We start from the raw sequence: 20,472 nt of genomic DNA, 5'->3' as shown, positions 1-20,472 counted from the left end.
GCCCTTTTAGCAGGGGGTTGAGAAGGTAAGGCAGAAGCTTGAGAGCCGGAATGAGCTGAGGTGGTAGGAGTGGAGTGAAAACTTTGAAAGTAATCTGGGTTCTTCTCATAAAAATTCGCCATAAAGGTCATTCTTCGCATAACCCCATCGATATCTTGCGAAGACCATTCCTTCAAACTTGGGATTACAATGGGTTGCGTGGAAATACCCATATCTTCATTAGTGGGGGTATAATATTTGGCATAGAGTCCTTAGGTTTCTCTATGGGCTTGGACAGTATACCCTTTTATGATGACATGTCCCTAGTAGGACTCTTGTCCCTATGAGGGGTTTAAGATTACTTTTTATGATGATTTTCCCCACCCTGGGGCCCAGATGAGTGTTTAACAGACTTCTTGGGGTGCCGTTTTGTCAGACGATGAACGTTGAACTTTGGGTGTGGGAGCCGAGACTTCGTCCACAGACGATCGGCCTTCGGAGGGAGTTTTTCGTGCGACCCCCTTGCCGTCTTTCGACTGTTGAACCCTGTCGTGTGGCGATCTTGAAGGAGATTGCCCAGAGGACCGAGACTCAGTGGACCTTTCACGGGGTGTCGAACGTTGTCGAGTATTCGACTCATCTGCCAAATGTCGACTGGGGCTTATGTGCTTGGTGTTGTGTGCTTTTGTAGCGCTGCTGCTGCTGGGTGTAGTCCCACATCACGGCCGCCGGCCTATCCTACAGGGTCGGGGGTCTGCGCTTGAGTAGCTGAAGCTACTCCGGTGCCCTCGCCGTCCGAAAGTGCGGCATCGCTGCCATCACTAAAGGCTCCCTCTACTTCCATGGGCTCGAGTGGCCTGTAGTAGTGGGGCCAGCTTTTGGTGAAGCGGTCCTTCAACGTTTTAGGCTTGAAGAACCTGCACGCTCGACAAGATGTTTCGACGTGGTCTCTCGGGAGACACAAATAGCAAACTAAGTGTTTGTCGACCCAGGGGAATTTGCGATTACACTTAGGGCAACATTTTAATGGTGTATTTTCCATGGTTATGGAAATGGCAGCTGGGCGAACAAAGTGTAGGAAGGGGAGAATATGCATTCTAAAATGGCCTCCTAAAATGGCCTCCACACTCTCTCCCTACTGTCTGGGTCGAGGCCCGTGGCGGCCTTCCAAGGCCGTATGGTCCGTTGCGATGGTCTCCGACGGGCAGTTTTCTTTCTCTCTCCTCGGCGTGGTGTTACGGCCGGATAGAAAGAAAAACTATCGTAATTGTATAAAGTTAATGGCTTATCGCCGAAAGGAACTGCTATACGCGTCCGTCTAGCATGGCGTAAAAAAACAATCTGAGGGACCTCGTAGAGTGAGGGATCATGGGTACAGTGGACGTCACACTAGGGATAGTATTACTGGCACGCCCTGTTGACGTCCCTGCTCGAGTTTCAAAAACAACAACTGTAATACTCACAGCTTCCAATAGATGTTGGCCTATGCACAGCATGTGATCTAAGCAGATTCCACAAGCCTCAGAAATATATATATTGCCATAAACTTGGGTAATCACAAACCCACAAAATATGTGTTCGCTCTGATTTCCATTCTATGCTAGTGCTGGTAAATAGTCTGGGGTGTACTGGCGATAGTGAAATCTGACCAACCCCACCCGGCGGGGTCCGGCCCTGTGCTATCAGTATAGGCGATTTCGGGAGATTGCCGATTTTGTGCCTAATCCAAAAATAGGAAGTTAGGACACAATAAAACATACGCAAGGCTTTATCAGACCCCCACGTGCTTACTCTGACAACGCCGGGTGGTCCTGCTAAACATACACACAGCTATATGAGACCCCCCACGTGCACACCTGGGTAACGCCGGATGGTACTGCTAGTGTGTGTGTATATATGGGATACATTACTCACCGTAATCGTATTTCTGATGCTTGGATCTGCTTAGATTCACATGCTGTGCATAGGCCGACATCTAGTGGAAGCTGCAGAGTATTACAGTTTGTTTTTCGAAACTCGAAAATGGGCGTCGACACAGGGCGTGCCAGTAATACTATCCCTAGTGAGACGTCCACTGTACCCATGATCCCTCACGCGTCTAGGACCCTCAGATTGTATTTTTCCTGACATGAGGTAGCATGAGGAGTAGCATGAGTACAGATGATCCAAGCAGATAGAAGATAGATAAGATAAGACTACAAGCATCCATGCGCCTTCTCTCAGAGGGGAGGAAGGGTGGGTCGCATGTGAATCTAAGAAGATACAAGCATCAGAAATACGATTACAGTGAGTAATGTATCCCTTCTGAGGCTTGTGGAATCTGCTTAGATTACATGATGTGCATAGATTAGCGAGCAGTGTTAGAAGGAGGTGGGATTTGAGAAGGGTCATGAGCAAATAAATGTCTTAGAACTGCTTGTCCCACTTGAGTATCTGTCTTGGAATGGGTGTCAATGCAGTAGTGCTGAGTAAAAGTGTGACTAGAGCTCCAAGTAGCTGCTTTGCAAATGGTGTCAAGGGGAACATTTTGCAATGAAAGCCAGAGTGGCCCCAATGCCTCTTGTCGAGTGGGCTCTGGGCGTAGAAGGCAAAGTTTTGTCAGAAAGAGAGTAACACAACTGGATACAGTTGACAATCCACTTGGAGATGGCACCCTTAGAGACGCGATCTCCCTCTTTGCCTGTGGCTACGGAGACAAACAGTTGATCTGTTTTCCTAAGCGGTCTGGTCTTGTTTACGTAGTAAAGGACCGCCCTACGCACATCTAGGGTGTGTAGTTTAACCTCAGCCGAGCTTTGTGGGTTTTGGAAGAAAGCTGGAAGCTCGATGGACTGGTTTACATGGAATTTAGAAATAAACTTGGGTGAGAACCTAGGGTGTGTCCGTAAAACCAGCTTATCCTTATGAATAGTAAAGAAAGGATCCTGCACTGACAGAGCCTGAATTTCGCTGACCCTTCTTATGGATGTAATGGCTACTAAGAAGGCAGTCTTATAGGTCAGGTGTTTGAGACTTGTCTTATGCATGGGCTCGAATGGGGGGCCCATGAGTTTAGATAGCACCACGTTCAGGTCCCATCCTGGTGGTGGGTTAGATATAGGGGGATGAAGTCTCTTTACTCCCTCCATGAAGGCTTTAACCACAGGTACCTTCCACCACGACACCTTGCTATGTGAGGTGGTGTACGCTGACAGTGCTGCCAGGTGTACCTTTAGTGAGTTAAAAACCAAACCTGCGTCCAGCAGGTGGAGCATGTTTGTTACGATTGTGGAATGAGTGCAATCAACTGGGTTGATTTGTTTATTCTGGCACCAGATAACAAATCTCTTCCATATGTCGAAGTAGCAATGCCTTGTGTTCGGTTTCCTAGACTCTTTTAGGATGTCCATACATCTCTGTGGTAAATTGAGATGTCCAATCTCTATGACCTCAGGAGCCATGTTGCTAGGTTCATGGAGTTGGGTAGAGGATGCACCTTCTGACCTTGGTGCTGGGACAAAAGATTGTACCAGCTCGGGAGTTTGATGGGATTGCACACCGAAAGTCTGCGTAGGTGTGGAAACCACGGTTGTCTCGCCCACATGGGAGCAACTAGGACGAGCGTCATCGACTCTCTGTTCATCTTGTTCACCACCTTCCTGATGAGAGGAGTTGGTGGAAAAGCGTACGCAAACATCCCTGACCAGTTCATCCACAGGGCGTTCCCCAGGGAGTCTGGTTGGGGAAACCTGGATGCGAATCCTGGGCCCTCTCTGTTTTCGCTTGTGGCAAATAGGTCTATAGTGGGGAAACCCCACTGAGAGAAGAGATCTTCTACAATTTCTCTGTGTAGACACCATTCGTGTTCCTCCGGAAGGGGATCTCTGCTCAAAGCGTCCGCTAGAGAATTGAGATCCTCTGGAACATGTTGAGATGACAGAAAGATGTTCCGTCTGAGTGCCCATATCCAAATTTTCTGGGCAAGTCTGGACAGATTTGGTGAACGAGTCCCTCCTTGCTTGTTCAGGTAGAACATGGCTGTCCTGCTGTCGGTCCGGATCTGCACCGGCAGGTTCAGTAGGTGGGGCTCGAACGCTTGAAGTGCTCTGAAAAGTGCCAGAAGCTCTAGCAGGTTGATGTGATTCTTGGCCACTGTGTGAGACCAGAGACCCTGAGCTGTGTGGTGGAGATGGTGAACTCCCCATCCTGTCAGGCATGCGTCCGTCGTGACTACCGCCTGTATCTCGGGATCGTAAAAGGGTTTCCCCTGGGATAGATTGTCTCTTGTCCACCAGTGGAGGCTTTGTTCAAGTGTTGGCAAAACGACCACTAGATCGTCCCACTGACCACTTGCCTGAGACCACAGTTTCGCCAACCATTCTTGCATGGGATGCATGCGCAGGCGCGCGTGGGGGACCAGGTAAATACATGACGCCATCATGCCCAGCAAACGCATTGCTTTGCGTACTGTTATCTGGCGACCAGTTTGATATTGCGGAATTTGCAGTAGTATATTCCGAATTCTTTCCTCTGAAGGAAAAGCGAACCCCTCTTGTGTATTTAGAACAGCTCCTAGGAACTGCTTGGAGGTGCTGGGCACCAGACTTGATTTTTCTCGTTTATGGAGAAGCCCAATTCGAAGAGGAGGTCGATAGTTCTTTGAATATTTGTCCTGCAAATTACTGGGGTGTCCCCCGTGATGAGCCAGTCGTCCAGATAAGGGTACACTGGGATTGCCTCCCTGCATAGGTGTGCCGCCGCCGCCAGTACCTTGGTGAATACCCTTGCTGCCGAGGCTATCCCGAAGGGCAGTACCTTGAACTGTTAGTGCTGACTGTCCACCTTGAAGCGCAGATATTTTCTGTGCGCTGGGAACATGGAAATATGAAAATAGGCATCTTTCATATCCAATGTTGCCATGTAATCCCCCTTTTTTAGGAGGGGAATTACCTCTTGGAGAGTAGTCATGCGAAATTTTAGGGGCTTGACATACTTGTTTGCAGGTCGTAAGTCCAATACTGGGCGCATTGTCAAATCTTTTTTTGGCACAAGGAAGTAAGTTGAATAAATACCCTTGTTTACCTGGTGTCCCGGTACGAGTTCTATCGCGTCCTTTGCAAGAAGATTTTCGATCTCTTCGAGTAGGATCTTCTGGTGGTCTAAGGAGTGTATTCTTTGTCGTGGAGGGTGGTTTTGGGGACGCTCTAGTTCTATGCGGTATCCGCGGACACTGTGGACAGCACCCATCTGTCTGATGGGATCCCTTCCCAAGCTTGGGTGAAGATGGAAATGCGTCCCCCTACTGGGGATGCGTGAGAAGGGACCCTGAACGGAGCGTCACTGTTTTGGTGGAGGCGTGCCCCCGCCTTTATTGGGACTGCCTCTACCCCTACCACGACCTCTTTTGTTACCCCTGCCATAACTCTGGGTAGACTGCTGGTTAGTGTTCCATGTAGTACCCTGGCCTTGGGAATAGTTTGAGCCTCTTTGGGAGTTTTGTCCGTGAGGCCGACGAAAATTGCCATTCCCTCTCTTGTTAGGGGGTTTGTTGGTTAGTTGCCCTAGGGACTTGAGTGTCTCGTACTCGTCCTTGGCATTCTTCAGCGCGTCCTTGACCGCCTTTCCAAACAATAGATCCGGCTCCACCGGCTTATCTATCAATGATGCTTGGGTCTCGGCCTTGAAACCAGACTGCCGTAGCGAAGCATGCCTCTTGATGACCGTGCTTTCAGCAATTAATCTGCCGGCGTTATCCGTGGCATCAAAGGTTGATTTTAAAATGCAACCTGACACTGCTCTCCCCTCTACCGAAACTCGTGCCAATTGGCTTTTTAAGGGTTCTGAGGCGGAGTCTATGAGAGCCGTGACTTCTTCCCACTGGTGGCAGTTGTAACTAGCCAGCAGGGTGGTGGAGTTGGCAATCCTTGCCTGGTAGGCCAAAGTGGAGGCTACTTTCCTGCCCAAGCCATAAATCTTCATACTCTCCTTATCGGGAGGAGCTTCGGGCGATGACAAGGGTGTTCCCGCTCTCTTACGGGTGTTTGTAACAACCAGGGAATCCGGTTTGAGATGTCCCCTTATGTACAGTGGGTCAGAATGGGCTGCCCTGAAAAGCTTTTCAATTCTGGGGTTTACTGCCCTAGTGAGATTGGGGTTAACAAGGGAAGGGTCTATCCTCCTTTGTATTGACTTAAGGATAGGGATGGCCCGAGCAACAGGTCTCTTTTCTCCCACCAATTCCTCTGCAAAGTCCCTCTCTTCCTGAGCACCTTGGGTGTCAATGTGGAAGTGCTGTGCCGCTCTGGACAGGACCTCATTCAGGAGAGGCTGGTTGTCGACAGGGGAGTCGGTAACCGCGGGCTCTTTCTCTACCGGGGAATCTACCCTGTATGTATCTGGGTCGTCGTCCTCCTCCTCCTCCTCGTCCTCATCATCCCCATAATAGCCTGTCCCAGTTTGTTCTTCGAACATGCCCACGTCTGGATCCTCACCAAAGGATGGATCTTCCTGATATTGAGAATAGGCCTGTATATAGAAGGGGTCTGAAGACTGAGTTGGTGCTTCACCCCGGGACTTCTTACTCGGGGGTATTGGATCCTTAGGGCCTGAGGGAGTTGACCCTTCAGGGGTATAAGAGAGAAAGTGTTCCGGGTTTTTGGCGTGGAAATCTGCCAATGATGACATCCTTGACATTACTCTGTCTTTGTCATCACTGGACCATTCCCTTGAACTGGGAATAACTCTTTCCTGGAGTGCTTTCCCTGTTTTATCCTGACTAGACCTACTGGTTTGAACAGGGTTCTTAGGGACAACAGACTGAGATTTGTCCTGACTAGACCTACTGGCCTGAACAGGGGCCTTAGGGACAAGAGACTGAGACTTGTCCATCTGTTTAGGTGGAGTAGAATGTAGTTTAGGAGTGGAAGTAGGCTGGGACTGCTTACTTTGTTGTTTTCCCCCCTCCCCAGAGGTGGAAGAGTGTTTCCCCGATTTTTGGGCCCTATCTGAGCTTTTCGGTGCCTGGCGCCGAAATTCGGGGGTAGAGTCCCTGTCTCTGGAGAGTGTAAGGGATTCGGTAGCAGCCTTCGCGCTGCCTGCAGATGCCGACTCCTGGAGTACGGCCTGGGGGTAGAGGTCGGGGTCGTCCTCCGACGACCGAACCTCAGTCACTAAGGGGAGCGAAGCACTCTTAGCAACAGTGGAGGGTTGCCTGGTGTCATGCGGCGATCTCGAACGCGAACGCCCAGAGGACACTGACTCGGTGGACCGTTCTCTTCGTTCCTCTTTCCGAGAACACGACGTGCGCGTCGAGTTTCGGTTGGACCTTTGTTTGCTGGAAGTGGTGTGGGTAGCGCTCGTGTCGCCGGGGGTCTTCCCCATAGCTGCCCTGCCGGACAACCTTCCGAGGTTGGGGACTTGCACTTGGCTGTCCATCGACGCCACAGTGCCCTCGCCGTCCGAAAGTACGGCGTCGCTGCCATCGCTGAAGGCATCCTCCGCGGCCATGGTCTCTTGTCGCCTGGCGTGGTGGGCCCAACGCTTTGTCGAACGGTCCTTAAGGGTCTTCGGTTTAAACCGACTGCACGTTCTGCAATTCGCCTCGGGGTGGTCCCTCGGCAAGCGGAGGTTACACGAGGCGTGTCTGTCAACCCAAGGATACTTGCGGTTGCACTTGGGGCAAAATTGAAAAGGGGTACCCTCCATACGCACCCTGTGGCAGCGGGCTGGGAGTGTAGGAATATAAGTAATGTACCTATATTAATCAGAGTGTAGGATATGTGCCACCCCCCACTCTCCCTACTTGCAGGGCCGAGTCCAGAGGCCTTCCGAGGCCCAAATCCGTCGCTGTAGTCCGACGGTTGAATTTTCTCCGATCCGGCGTCAAGTGTCGATGTTCGGAGACTCGACGTATAGGTGGAATAAATGGGGAAATATATAACAATATTTGCAAAATCTGACTAAGTCAGGGAACTCCGCTTAGTGGTTCCGACCAGCATGCAGAAAAAAACAATCTGAGGGTCCTAGACGCGTGAGGGATCATGGCTACAGTGGACATCACACTAGGGATAGTATTACTAGCACGCCTTGTGTCGATGCCCATTTTCGAGTTTCGAAAAACAAACTGTAATACTCCGCAGCTTCCACTAGATGTCGGCCTATGCACAGCATGTGATCTAAGCAGATTCCACAAGCCTCAGAAATATATAAATATCCTTTCCCATACAATTAGGGAATCACAAACCCACAAAATGTGTTCGCTCTGATTTTCATTTTTTTTTAAATTCCAGATTTGTACAAATCTGCAACATATCTATGCAAGTACTGGTAAAAATTTGTAACTGGGTAAGTATTGTTTTGACTGCATCCGATTAACTTCAATGGAGAAACTTTACTAAGGGTGATCCGCCTGGAAAAAAGTGATCCACTGTACAATGCTGCCAGATGCCTTGCCTTTTTTTTCATCTCCTCTCTTTTCATCATGGATGTCATGTGATTATCTGTGTTACATTATCATAAAATACAAGGGCATGGGGTTTATATAGTGATCATTTTGTTGTGCAACTTGTGGCTTTTATTGAATACTTTATAAGAACACTAACTATGCCAAATTCTCTTTTGTGGGGAAAAAGGTTTCTACTGAAGTGCTTTACCCACTTTGTAGAATTAAAGTATTTGTTTAACATAGTGATGATATAACTGTTTGATGGGGGGGATCAAGGGGTAATGCTTATTTATTTAGAACATTTAATAAAGTGCAAACCTAGCCTGAGGGCAGTAGAGTGCTTAAGCAAGCACCTCCGGCCCACACAATAAAGCCTGTCTATTCAATAGATTGTACACATAAACATCTTGATATAGGAGACCCACATTCCATGCCCTTGAACCTGAAGTTGGCTTTTCCCAGTCAATCCACTCTGTTTCACAGCTCTTATCCCTTTAATCACGAAATCAAAATCCATATGAAGGATACAAGAGGGTTTTGAACTGCTCATGAAACATGATATGGGATGGCACATCCCAAAGTTGAACAGGTAGAGAAGTCCTGAAACGTGAGAAGTGTTAAATTTAATATTGCTCGTTTACACAGGCTTATTAGTCATGATGTTCTGTGGAATTTTGGTGCCTGGAATGGACTGTTTAATGTGTGTCTTGTTTGCCTTTGCATGTACATGTAGGAGGAATCCGAAGAAAAGGAATGTAAAGACATAAGTGAAGGATCTGTGAAGCAGCTAACACCTTTAAATAAAACAGAGAACCAAACTCAGTACCTGCCTTCAAATGTGGGAACTTCTGCTGGTAGGAAAGGTATGCTAGCAAAACACTAATTCTGTCACAGGTTTATTGTATTTCTGTACTTCTTTTGAAATTGCAGTTCTACTATCATTATACAACACACATTTTACGATTAAGTATGTCTTTTAACGTATCTGTTATATGATTATCAATATGATTACAGATAAGGACCCTTATATTTGTCTGTAATTAAGGTTTTTCATAAAGGTGCATCCAGATTACACCTTTAACCAAACTATCAAAGGTAGGGTGACTGGGCAGTTAGGCTTAAGACGCTGTATTAGGTAGGCTTGGTGTAAAGTACAGTTAACAAAGATAACATCTATTAAGGAACAGAGGTCCACACAGGTGAGTACAAAAACAAAAAACATACAGTTTATAAAACGCAAACTATAAGGTAGTTCCCCACTTTAAGGGGTCAAGAGAAAGAGTCGTACACATTGGCATGTTATGTTTTGGTCATAAACCTTTGTTGTAAAAATAAAAGCGTTTGAGGGAAATCCTATCTATCCCTCACTCTGAGGGGTTTCCTTGCCTCAACAAAAATGAAGGAACGTCTGTGTCGGATATTCAACAAATAAAGCGTCTTCAGTCCTGTGTCCAAAATCATAAACTGACCCTTCCACTCTAAACTAAATACAAGGTGAAAATGGGGATTTCTGAGCTATAGACTTGGCGCTTTCTCTTGAAATTTCAAACGAACAAGTTACTCTCTGACCTGGTGACGTTCTTTCGATGGGATGGTCCAACAACGTATTCCATATCTATGACAGCATTCACCACAGCTCTGCTGCTTCGGAAAATCTTTTGGCGTCTGCGTCGATGACGTCGATACGCTGTCCTCGAGGGCCTCCGTCGAGCCGACGTCACCGGATGTTATAAGTAGGACGCACGACGGCCGTAGCCTCAGTTGTAGTTTTTACCCCAGAACGTGTGGCACCAATCTTCGGCCAGTATGACCACACAAAGCCTTGCGGAAACATAAGCTGCAATCACATAAGAAATTCTGTAGCAGGCTAGGCAGGGAGGGAGCGATATGGAATACGTAGTCGGACCATCCCATCGAAAGAACGTTACCAGGAAAGAGAGTAACTTGTTCTTCAAGGGGATTGGGTCCTCCGACGTATTCCATATCTGACAGACTCCCAAAGCAGTACCAACGTCTGGAGGAGGGAAAAAGAATTTAGAATATAGAAATTTAGATTGCCCAATCAAACTGCAGAGGAAAGAACCGCCTTGCCAAAGGCCAGATCCTGCCCATGGATAGAATCTAGGGAGTAGTGTTGTACAAAAGTATGGACCGACGCCCAAGTGGCTGCTTCACAGATGTTCCGAATAGGAACAGCCCTCTGCATGGCAGTAGAGGCAGCCATACCCCTAGTAGAATGGGCCCGTAATCCTACCGGAGGTTCCTTACCCGCCAAGCGGTAACATTCGGAAATTGCCAAGATAATCCATCTAGACAAAGTCTGCTTAGTAACAGATTGTCCCAAACGCCTTCCAGCGCAACCAATAAAGAGCTGATCGTCCACTCTGACCCGGGACACGCGTGAAATGTAGAAACTTAAAGCTCTCCTAGGATCTAACCTATGGAGCCTCTCCTCTTTCTTACCAGGATGCGGAGGAGGATAAAATGCCGCAAGAATGACCTTCTGGCTTAAATGAAATTCCGACACCACTTTCGGAAGAAAGGAAGGACAAACTTGAAGGACAACCCTGTCCTTATAAAACACAGTGAAGGGTGGCTTAACTGAAAGTGCCTGTAACTCACTCACTCGCTCTGCGAGTGGAAGTGCCCGCAACTAAAAATACAGTTTTAAGGGTTAACAGTCTCAAAGGACAAGAATGTAAAGGCTCAAATGGAGCACCCATTTAGGAACTTTAGAACAAGGTTTAAATCCCAACCTGGAACCTGGAAAGGTGACGGTGGGAACACATTAGTGAGCCCTTTCAAAAACTGAGAAATTAAAGGAATTTTGAAATAAGAACACTCCTCAGACGAGCGCTTAAATATGGACAGCGCCACCAGGTAACCTTTAATGGTACCCACTTGCAGGCCCTTGTGGGCTAAAGAAAGCAAAAAGACAGAACCACAGGAATGTCACATGAAAAAGGATCCACATTCTTAACTCTGCACCAGTCACAGAACTTTCTCCAACGGCAACGGTACAGGGACTTTATTGCCGGCCGTCTGGCCGAAAGCAACACCTCCATCACGTCTTCAGGGAGGTCCCAATCCTTATACCTCAACCTTTCAGAAGCCAAGCGTGATGAAAGTTGAAGGATCTGACCTCTGGATGGAGAACCTGACCCCCCTCCAGATCGTCTCGGTAGGGAAGACGACGTGGAGGGCAGATGGACAAGTCGAGAAGGTCCAGGTACCACGTCCTCCGGGCCCATGTCTGAGCAATGAGGATCATCAGGGAACTGGACCTCCGTAACCTCCGCAGCACTTGCGGGATGACGGGGACTTGAGGAAACGCGTACAGCAGTGGGAAGGACCACTCCACCACGAACGTGTCTCCTAAGGCTCCTCATGGAGGAAATTCCCGCAAGCAGAACCTTTTGCACTTCCAGTTGACACTGGATGCGAAGAGATCCACTTGAGGGGTCCCCCAAAGGGTGACGATCTCCAGGAGAATCTCCTGAGCCAACTCCCACTCGTGAGAGATCGCGCTCTGCCAGCTCAGAGCGTCCGCCGTCTCGTTTTCGTCTCCGGCCAGATGAACTGCCGAGATCGAAATTTCCTGCTGGATGGCCCAGAACCGGAGCTGCATCGCCTCCGTGCACAGAGGAAGTGACCCTGCCCCCCCCCTTTTTGTTGAGGTAGTGCATGGCCACTGTGTTGTCTGTCAGAATCGGGACATTCTTTCCTCGCACAGTCGGCAGAAAAGCCTTCAGGGCAAGCCCGACGGCCCTCAGCTCCAACAGATTGATATGGAGTCTGGACTCTGACTGAGACCAACAACCGCTGACTGTCAACTCGTTGGCATGAGCTCCCCATCCCGTGAGGGATGCGTCCGTCACGTTTGTCACCTCCGGCCAGGGTAGCCAAAATGGAGCCCCCCTCATCAGATTGCCTTCGTCGGCCCACCACAAAAGGTCCTGAGCGACCGAGGGCGGCACCTGAACGGGGTCCGATATCCTGCCGGAGGACTGTGACCACTGCATCTTGAGAGCCCATTGCAGAGATCTCATCCGCAACCTGGCCTCTGGCACCAGAAGAATGCAGGATGCCATGAGGCCTAGCAACCTCAAGAAATCGAACGCCGGGAGACTCTGGGCATGTTGAAACTTGTGTACCATCTGCTGAATGTGATGAGCCCTCACCTGGGGAGGAAAACACTGCCCCAGGGATGTGTCGAGCACTGCTCCGATGTACTGGAGCTGCTGAGTTGGCGTCAAGTGGGACTTTAAGTTGAGGGAGAAGCCCAGCTTGTGAAGGGAGTGGCAGGTGATGGACAGATGATCCAGGACTTGCTCGGAAGAGCGTGCCCTGATCAACCAATCGTCCAGGTACGGGTGACCTGAATCCCCCCTTTCCTGAGATACGCTGCCACCACCACCATGAGCCTGGTGAAAACCCTCGGGCGGAGGTCTATCCGAACGGCAGGACCCGAAACTGAAAGTGCGAGTCGCCAACCGCAAACCTCAGGTACCTCTTGTGCTTGGGATGGATCAGCACATGAAAGTAAGCGTCCTTGAGGTCGAGAGACACCAACCAGTCCTGAAGTTGAAGGGCCTGGAGGACTTGAGAGTGAGTAACCATCTTGAACTTGTCCTTCCTGAGGAGCTTGTTCAAACCGTGCAAGTCCATGATGGGTCTCATTCCCCCATCTTTCTTCCAATTCGGTTCACCGGTGTCCTTATAAAATGTTCTGGTCTTTTTCTGCAGCTTCCAGTGACTAGAACGCAGCTTACCGTGTCCAGTCATCCTCATTACTCCATCCCACTTCCTCGTCTCAGTACCAAAAAGGGGGCTGAGGGTAGCGGGGTAAATGAAGTTCTGGGCTAGAAAAGCTTTTAATGTTACTATCTGTATTACAATAAACCATTTAGGAGTGTTGCACTGGCATATGGTTGTCACTAAAAGTTATGACTGAAGGGTTGTCTTGACTCAGTCTTTTTCTGTCTCCCTGGAGCTTGTCCTCTCTCAAGTGGTCCTCCCACAGAGTCAGGTAGTTTCTGGCTTTCCCTGGCCACGTAAGAGAGGCTTCGTTCCAGGGAATCAGTGACGAGGCTGTCAAATTATTCACACCACACTTAAACATAAGTGAAATCACTGTTAAACGTATGTACAGCCAACATAGGCTACTAGTAGGAAAGATTTATTTTCTTTTTGCTGTTTCACTCACTGTGGTGATTCACTGGATGTCCCCACTTCTCCCCGATGGGGGTCCTTTCCATGAGGCCAGGGAGTTGAGGCCGCTACCCTATAGTCCCCCTGGCAGTGGTTTAATGTTGGAGGGTCTCAGGGAGATGTACTCTCCCTGTAGGGAAAGGGACGACCACTTAGCATATAGCCCTTATGAGACCATCCCAACCCCACATGCTCTAGCCTCGCCTTCCTCTGCTAAACTCTTTGTAGACAGTAGACATATGTACTGTTATAAGGCAAACTGAGTACCTAAGGGTTCTAACTACTGAGACGAAGAAGACCAATAAAAACCTAGGTAATAAAAATACTGGGACTATTTGGCCCTGCAGAGCAATGAAGTTGAAGCGTGTGAAAGAGACAAAGGACTTGTACAATGGGACCAGACGCTGCTGGCAAAATTGTCAAAATTTCGAAAAAAAAGTCGAAAAAAAAATGTCGACTTTTTTTTTTTTCAATGCATTTTTTTTCGAAATGGGGGGTTTCCCCCAACCCCCCTTTTTAAAATTTTTTTTTATTTTTCCCTTTACTCCCGAACCCCTAAAATAAATATATAATTAAAAAAAACGAAAGTCGACATTTTTTTTTTCGACATTTTTTTTGTCGACATTTTTGTGTCGACATTTTTTTTTCGAAATTATGACTGCCCACCGGCAAAATTGTATAAAAATTGACAATGAACTAAACACTTGGTCTCGGGCAGCCGCTGAAGAAGGCAGGTGTGCTGCGTACAGAACGCAGGAGATGCAAACCTGCGTTGCTGATCTGGAGAGAGCTCCAAGTACGCTGGCAGTCCACCTCGTCTGATAATCGTGAGGTCAGCAGGAACAGACTGGTGCACAGCTGTGTCGGGAGGAGGAAGGAACACAGAAGGATGCCGGGAATGCCGTTGCACAGCCGCAGGGAAAGCAATTCACCGGAGAAGCCAAACCGAACACCCACCATCCCAGGAAGCCCCTTCAACGTGCCGACACCCCCAACAAGGTAAAGGATGGCACTGGAGACCCAGAAGGGACGTGGGGCAGCTTGCCAAGAGGGCGCATTCAGTGCTCGCTAGGCCCCTTTGCAACCATAACCATGCTTGGATGGCACGGCAAGGGACAAAAAGGCTATAAATCTTCTTGTCCTCATTGCAGTCGCAGAACGAAGCCTGTTCACCACCAGGAAAGGGTTGAGGACCCCAAGCACCATAAATGGAACTTGAGTGGGAGAGTCGCTCATGACAGTGGTAGAGATAAACCCACAGACAGCCAAAGGAGGGTCAGGGACCCTAAACAAGATACGAGTCATCTTCCTTGTGGCTGTACTTGACAGGGAAGTGAACCAAGTGGGCCAGATCGAAGAAGAGAAGCCAGGGTTGTGGGCCCTCCCAACACTCAGAATTGGGTGTTGTAGGTGTGAAGCCTAATAAAAAGACCACCAGGGTAAGGGAGTCATTCCCAGTGGTGGTAAGGAACTGATAACAAGATAGCAGCAGAAGGGAGTTATTGTGCTGGTAATCCGGACCGGCAATAAGATCCAAAAAGGCCTAGTGAAGGGAGTCATTCTCACGGGGAGTCATTCTCACGGGCTATCTGAGACTGGATGTCAGGAGAAGAGAGACATTCTCCTGACCCACCAAGAAAGTATTGTTTGGTACTTTACTATCAAGGAAAGAAGCCATTCCCCCTGACAACGTGTGAGGCACGAGACTGTTCGAAGACTTGGGAACTGTTTCAGTAAACCAGGAACCATAACCCCGGAGAAGGGAGTCATTCTCCTGAGACCAGAGCGGTACTGCCTTATTCTTTAGCTTCTAGTGTAAGGTTTTCTTGACACAGGACGGTGGACACGTTTGAGTGACAGACACCTTATCTTTAGTTGAGGCAGGGAAACCCCTCTTCTGAATAGGGATGGATAGGTTTTCTCTTGCTTTCTTGTTTAATAAGTCTTCAGCCCCGAATATGCCACCTTTGTGCCACCCTCCTTCCTCTGCACCCTTACATCCCATAGACTTCTATTAATTAATCTTTTATAACACGCTTAACTCCGGAGAGCAGTTTCTACACAGAGAACCTGGATTTGAACGTGTTGCTCTGCATTGTCTTGCTTCCAAGACAAACGTGTTGCCCCTGAGCTATCCTCCGATCCATGGGATAACCTTTCTTTTTGCTTTGTTTTGATGCCTGACCTGACTTTTTGGGGGTCAGTAAAGCCTTCATCTTTACTTCCCTTGCCCTTTTGCACAGTCCTGTGGGGAAACTGATAAGTCCATAAGCCTATCCATACTGAAAGAATATGGACCTCATTACAACTATGCTGTTCTGGTATTAACGTGTCGGTAATTGTGTTTATTGGCATGTTTCTGGACCGGCATACTACAAGTTTGCTGGTGGGGTGGCCCGATTTACTTCCAGCCAAGAACTGGAGGTAAGTCAGGCACACCACTTGCAAAAAACAGCTGGTATTACAGGCACAGGTACTGCCTGTAATGCTAGCAATCCCTTATGCAGTCCATGGAATGGGGCTTCATCTGCTGGTATTTTTGGCAAACCAGGTGCCAGTAACATTATTGCCTTTTGCTAGTATCCAGCCAATAAATCCCATGGATACCACCAAACTTGTAAATAGGACCTATGTCTCTGTGAATTTCTTGTATTGTTATAATTGCACACATCACCCTAAAGTGAAGTGCTATTAGGATACTCTGTATCCTCTATATCTTTTTCTGTAGTGGCTTTTTGGTTACTTTAACAGTGTGCCTATGATGAACTGGTGGGAGCAGGTTTTTCTACCATGTTTTTGTACTGTTATTGGTACAGTTGTTTTGCAATTACTACAAATGACTACTAAGGTTAGCTAGCACCCCAAGATGGCCATGCCACAAGGATCTTGCTCGTCCTTTAGCCATATTGTTGTTTGACCTTCTACCTTCCCTCTCGTGACGGAATTCTCATGTGTAAAAAGCCATTTCCTGGGGAAAGCTCCTGCTTTCCCAGGCTAAGAGATAGTTTGTGTGTGAGCCTGGATGTGGGGGCTGGGGACTATCTGGTCCCAGTACACATCTGAGTGCCTGAATATCTGTTGCTGGGCAGGTGATGTTGGTAGTGACGTTACAGGATTGGATAGCCACCGCTAATTTGAATAGTGTAGATCCTTGGCAATGGTGGGAATGTGCTAGCTCCCAGCCCAAATCTTGGATAAAAGGAGTGTTCCTGCAGCCATTCGACAGATCGTTGTTGGAGCATGATCCATACGAAGAAGAGCAACCTGCTCACGACCAGAGGACCACTCCTGCAGCTGACCAGCAACAACACCTGTGATTCTGCAGCGTTCCTTGGGCATCTCAGTTTCTCCGCCCACCACGCCGGCTGCGTGATCCTGCCTCTAGGATACTCCTGAAAGGGAGTCTTTCCATCCTATGCCGGCTTCTTTCGCATTGTGGTTGATTCTCTCTCTCCCACTTTAGGTTGGGGTCGTAGGACTTTTATGGTCCTCCCTTGGTTGAGATGGAAGACTCCCATTGGTTCCGCCCTGCATTCAAGGACAGCAACAACTCTAGGTCAGAATCCAAACCATCCATCGTTGAAGGGCCCTGCACATGCTCAATTCCCATATAACCAACGAATGCTTGGGATTCGGTACATGAGGGACAAGAATTAAAAACCCTGCTTGGGGCTATCTTATCCCAAAAGGGAGGGTCACCCCCAGTGGAATCCTGCTTGCCCAGACCCATTGGGATTAAGCCAAGTGGGCTCTCCTCCCTAGGCTCAAAGAGGGTGGCTCCCCTTTGGGGAGAAGGGATGAATTCCCTGGATTCATCACACTACCTACCACTTTAGTATTCAACACAGTTACTGTGAGGTAGCTGAAGTAGGCGGGCAAGCTTAGAAGTAGAAGCACATGTCTTAAAATAGGTATGTGACTGTACAGAGTTTTTCTGACCCAGGCTCCATCGCCCTTGGTCCGATAAGGTAGATACTTCACAAGATGGACTTTACAACCAACTACTGTCAATTGGAATAGGGGTGGTTAAAGAGATATGCGTGACACTTTGGAACAGGAAAGCAGTTGTGCCATGGTTTCTCCCCATAAGCTTTGCTGCTGGAGGTTCACAGGCTGCAGGCTTGAGGATCCCAGTGACTGTTAGGGCAGGCTCAGGCTTATTCCCCAGGACATGGTGAAAGTAGGACACTCAGGAGGAACAGTCGGAAGCAGGCATTTGTGTGTCCCAGGAAAGGTTAGTCTGGCCCTCTAGAACAGTGAAGCCAGTCTTCAGGATCCAGCAGGCTTTTCCTAGTGAGGAGAAATGTCAGTAGAAGGTTGCCAAGACCCCTGCAGAATAGTGATGAGGCCAGCAAAGTTTCTATTTATGAGGCCAGAAGGTGCCTTTGCAATGGTGCGGTGCAGTGCCAGGAAGGTGCAGGCCAAATGCAGACCTGGCAGTGGCTCTGAAATTGTTGATGCGATGGATGCAGAGCAGGGCTTTTAGACTTGTTGGTCCTACCAGTCCAGAGGATGAAGGCACCCAGTTCAGGTCTTCCCTGTCGACCTGGCAGAGGTCCTGTATGCAGCGATTGGCTTTGCCAAAGCTGGTCACTATTGCAATCCTCGATGCTCTTCAGTGGTCCTTTGGGTTCAGATACTTGGAGTCTTGTGGTTCACTACTTGAATGGTACCAGATCTTCTCCCTTTACCCAGAACAGAACTCAAGTTGCGTGGGTGCCCCAGCAAACATATAGAAATTACCTGCATCATTCAAACCGGTAGAGGCACAATCTACCCAGAAACGGTACATTCCCTGGCTGAAGTGTGTATTCTGACGAGACAGTCACAAAACCCAGTTTCAAGCCAATTCACAAATACAAAGCTCTGATTGAGTTGTTTGCAAGATTATAATGGAATTGCATGCTTTTATATTGTAATTTTCAACTTTTATGGAAAGGAAGCTGGCCAACAGAGGAGATGGTAAAAAATAAAGGTGCACTACTGTGCACCGGGAAAAAGAAGACTGTAGGCTGCCCCTAGCCTGCTCCGTGCACATTACATAAGAAACTGGGATGTGCACAGGGAGAAAAAGAAAAAGACACATTGTTCCTGTAGCACTCCACTGAAGATGACTTGTTCTACACTGTAAAAGTGAAGGTAAAAAATAAAGGGAAGATGCAATACCTGCAATGGTAGCCAGACTAAACGGTGCACTCCAAACGAAATTAGTCAGGCAAAAGGACCTCAGTCATTCATCAAATCAATACGGCCAGTCAAAAAAGCAGATTTGCTGCAGGACTCCAAGGAAGCCAATGGAAGAATGTTGCAAAAAGAAAGGCGTTTTAACAGTAATTAGCAATGTATTGTTTGAAAAATTGATTTTAATATAAGTATAATATTGATAGAAAATGATAGTGCACAGTAAGCGTGTGAAATACAGAAGTGTTGAAACGCTACGTGCTGCTTGACTGGTTGATAGACCTAACCAACAAATCCTGTGGTTTTGTCCATTTACATTTCTATTGTGACTACCTTGTGACTGTATCTAATTTATATATTTGCATTTCTCTGTCTCCTGACTCTCCTTCTATCACAACTGATTGGGACAGCCTGCATCTTTGAGGTTATGGGAAAAGCGGACCACAAAAGAAGCTGACATTTTAAAAGATTTAGAATGTGGGGCCTCTGTTTGTGAATCAATCTGTTTACCAGCCTAGCCCTTAGCCTATTCCTTGCCACCTGGCATACCCAGTTATTGTTGTTTCTGCAAAATGGCAGGTCAGGATTAATTACAGCTCCGTGATGGAAGCTTTTGCCATAACGTTTCGCTTTCACTGTCCTTTTTATCCATATTTGAGAACAACAAAATTCCTGTCTTTCCAGTATATGAAAGAAATTGTTTTGTGCAGATCTTAAGTGCCTTGGAAATCGCCACCTTGTGACTTGTGTGAGGGTATTCAGCAAGGTTTTTACAAAGCCTTCTTTTCACGTCACATGGAACTGGTACTGTGACGGAAGACATGAAGACTAAAACCGAGTGCCAAGATTGCCAATAGTGGAACCAAAGCCATCTTTAAGTACTTCTTGGTGTCATTGTTTGCCTACTGCCAGTGGATAAAGTGCAAGTACCTCTTGGTGGGAAAGGAGCCGGACATATGTAAAGGTGCGTCGATATCGTATGATTGTCTACACTTGACAAGGTCCCTTTGGTACAGAGGCAAAGCTCTGCACCCTTCTCTCACACCGAAACAGACACGTAAAGGAGGGGAGCTGTTGAGCAGCCACAAAATGGCCGCAACTCTCTGAGCCTCTGAGTGAGCCGCCGGCTAATCGGCATTTAATCCTGCTTGTTGGAAACATCAACATGATCTAAGTTTATATTCTGGTGTTGGGGAAGCTCCGCCAAACTTGACCAAGTTTTGTTCCATAGTACCCCAGAACTTTAGAGATCTGCGTGTCACAAACTGTCACGGCCTGCGCAGACTGGAGCTGGAGAGATTGGGCGCTTTCAGAAACTCGGAGACCGCAGGGAAAACTACTGAACAGACGGCATGCATGGACGCAGCAACAGTGTTATTAATAACCCACAAGTAAAGATCAGTGTTGAGTGCTTGGAGATGAATGAGAATACGCCGGCTTTGTTCTCAGCGTGGCAAGACTCGCGTCACACCCGCCTTGTGACTTGTGTGTACTCTGGTGGAGACTTTGGCGACATCCTGGAAATGCAGCACTGAGGAGGCACGTATGTTTCAGAGCCGTAGGGAACAGAGAGGTTGTGGGGTTTGGTCTGCCGCTGAGCGCCTCCTTGCATAGGAGTAATACAAAAGTATGGCACAAGCAAAACGAGGGGAGTGTGGTAATTTGTTGACCCTGCGCAG

The 20,472-nt window shown here is 48.0% G+C and overlaps 1 protein-coding gene across 5 annotated transcripts in view; it reads left to right on the top strand.

Annotated features, from left to right (window-relative positions):
* Window positions 1-20,472, top strand: part of ANKRD26 (ankyrin repeat domain containing 26) — a 915,250-nt gene that overhangs the window by 208,778 nt on the left and 686,000 nt on the right. For all 5 annotated transcript variants that reach the window (XM_069627947.1, XM_069627948.1, XM_069627949.1 and 2 more), the window contains one exon: window positions 9,135-9,264. In XM_069627947.1, the coding sequence (XP_069484048.1) occupies window positions 9,135-9,264 (130 nt within the window). The remainder of the gene's footprint in view (window positions 1-9,134; window positions 9,265-20,472) is intronic.

Source organism: Ambystoma mexicanum, chromosome 12, assembly GCF_040938575.1.
Source record: "Ambystoma mexicanum isolate Mex_15411 chromosome 12, UKY_AmexF1_1, whole genome shotgun sequence".
NCBI classification, from domain to species: Eukaryota; Metazoa; Chordata; class Amphibia; order Caudata; family Ambystomatidae; genus Ambystoma; species Ambystoma mexicanum.
Note: the sequence above shows the minus strand (reverse complement) of the source record. Positions and strands in the feature narration are given on the sequence as shown.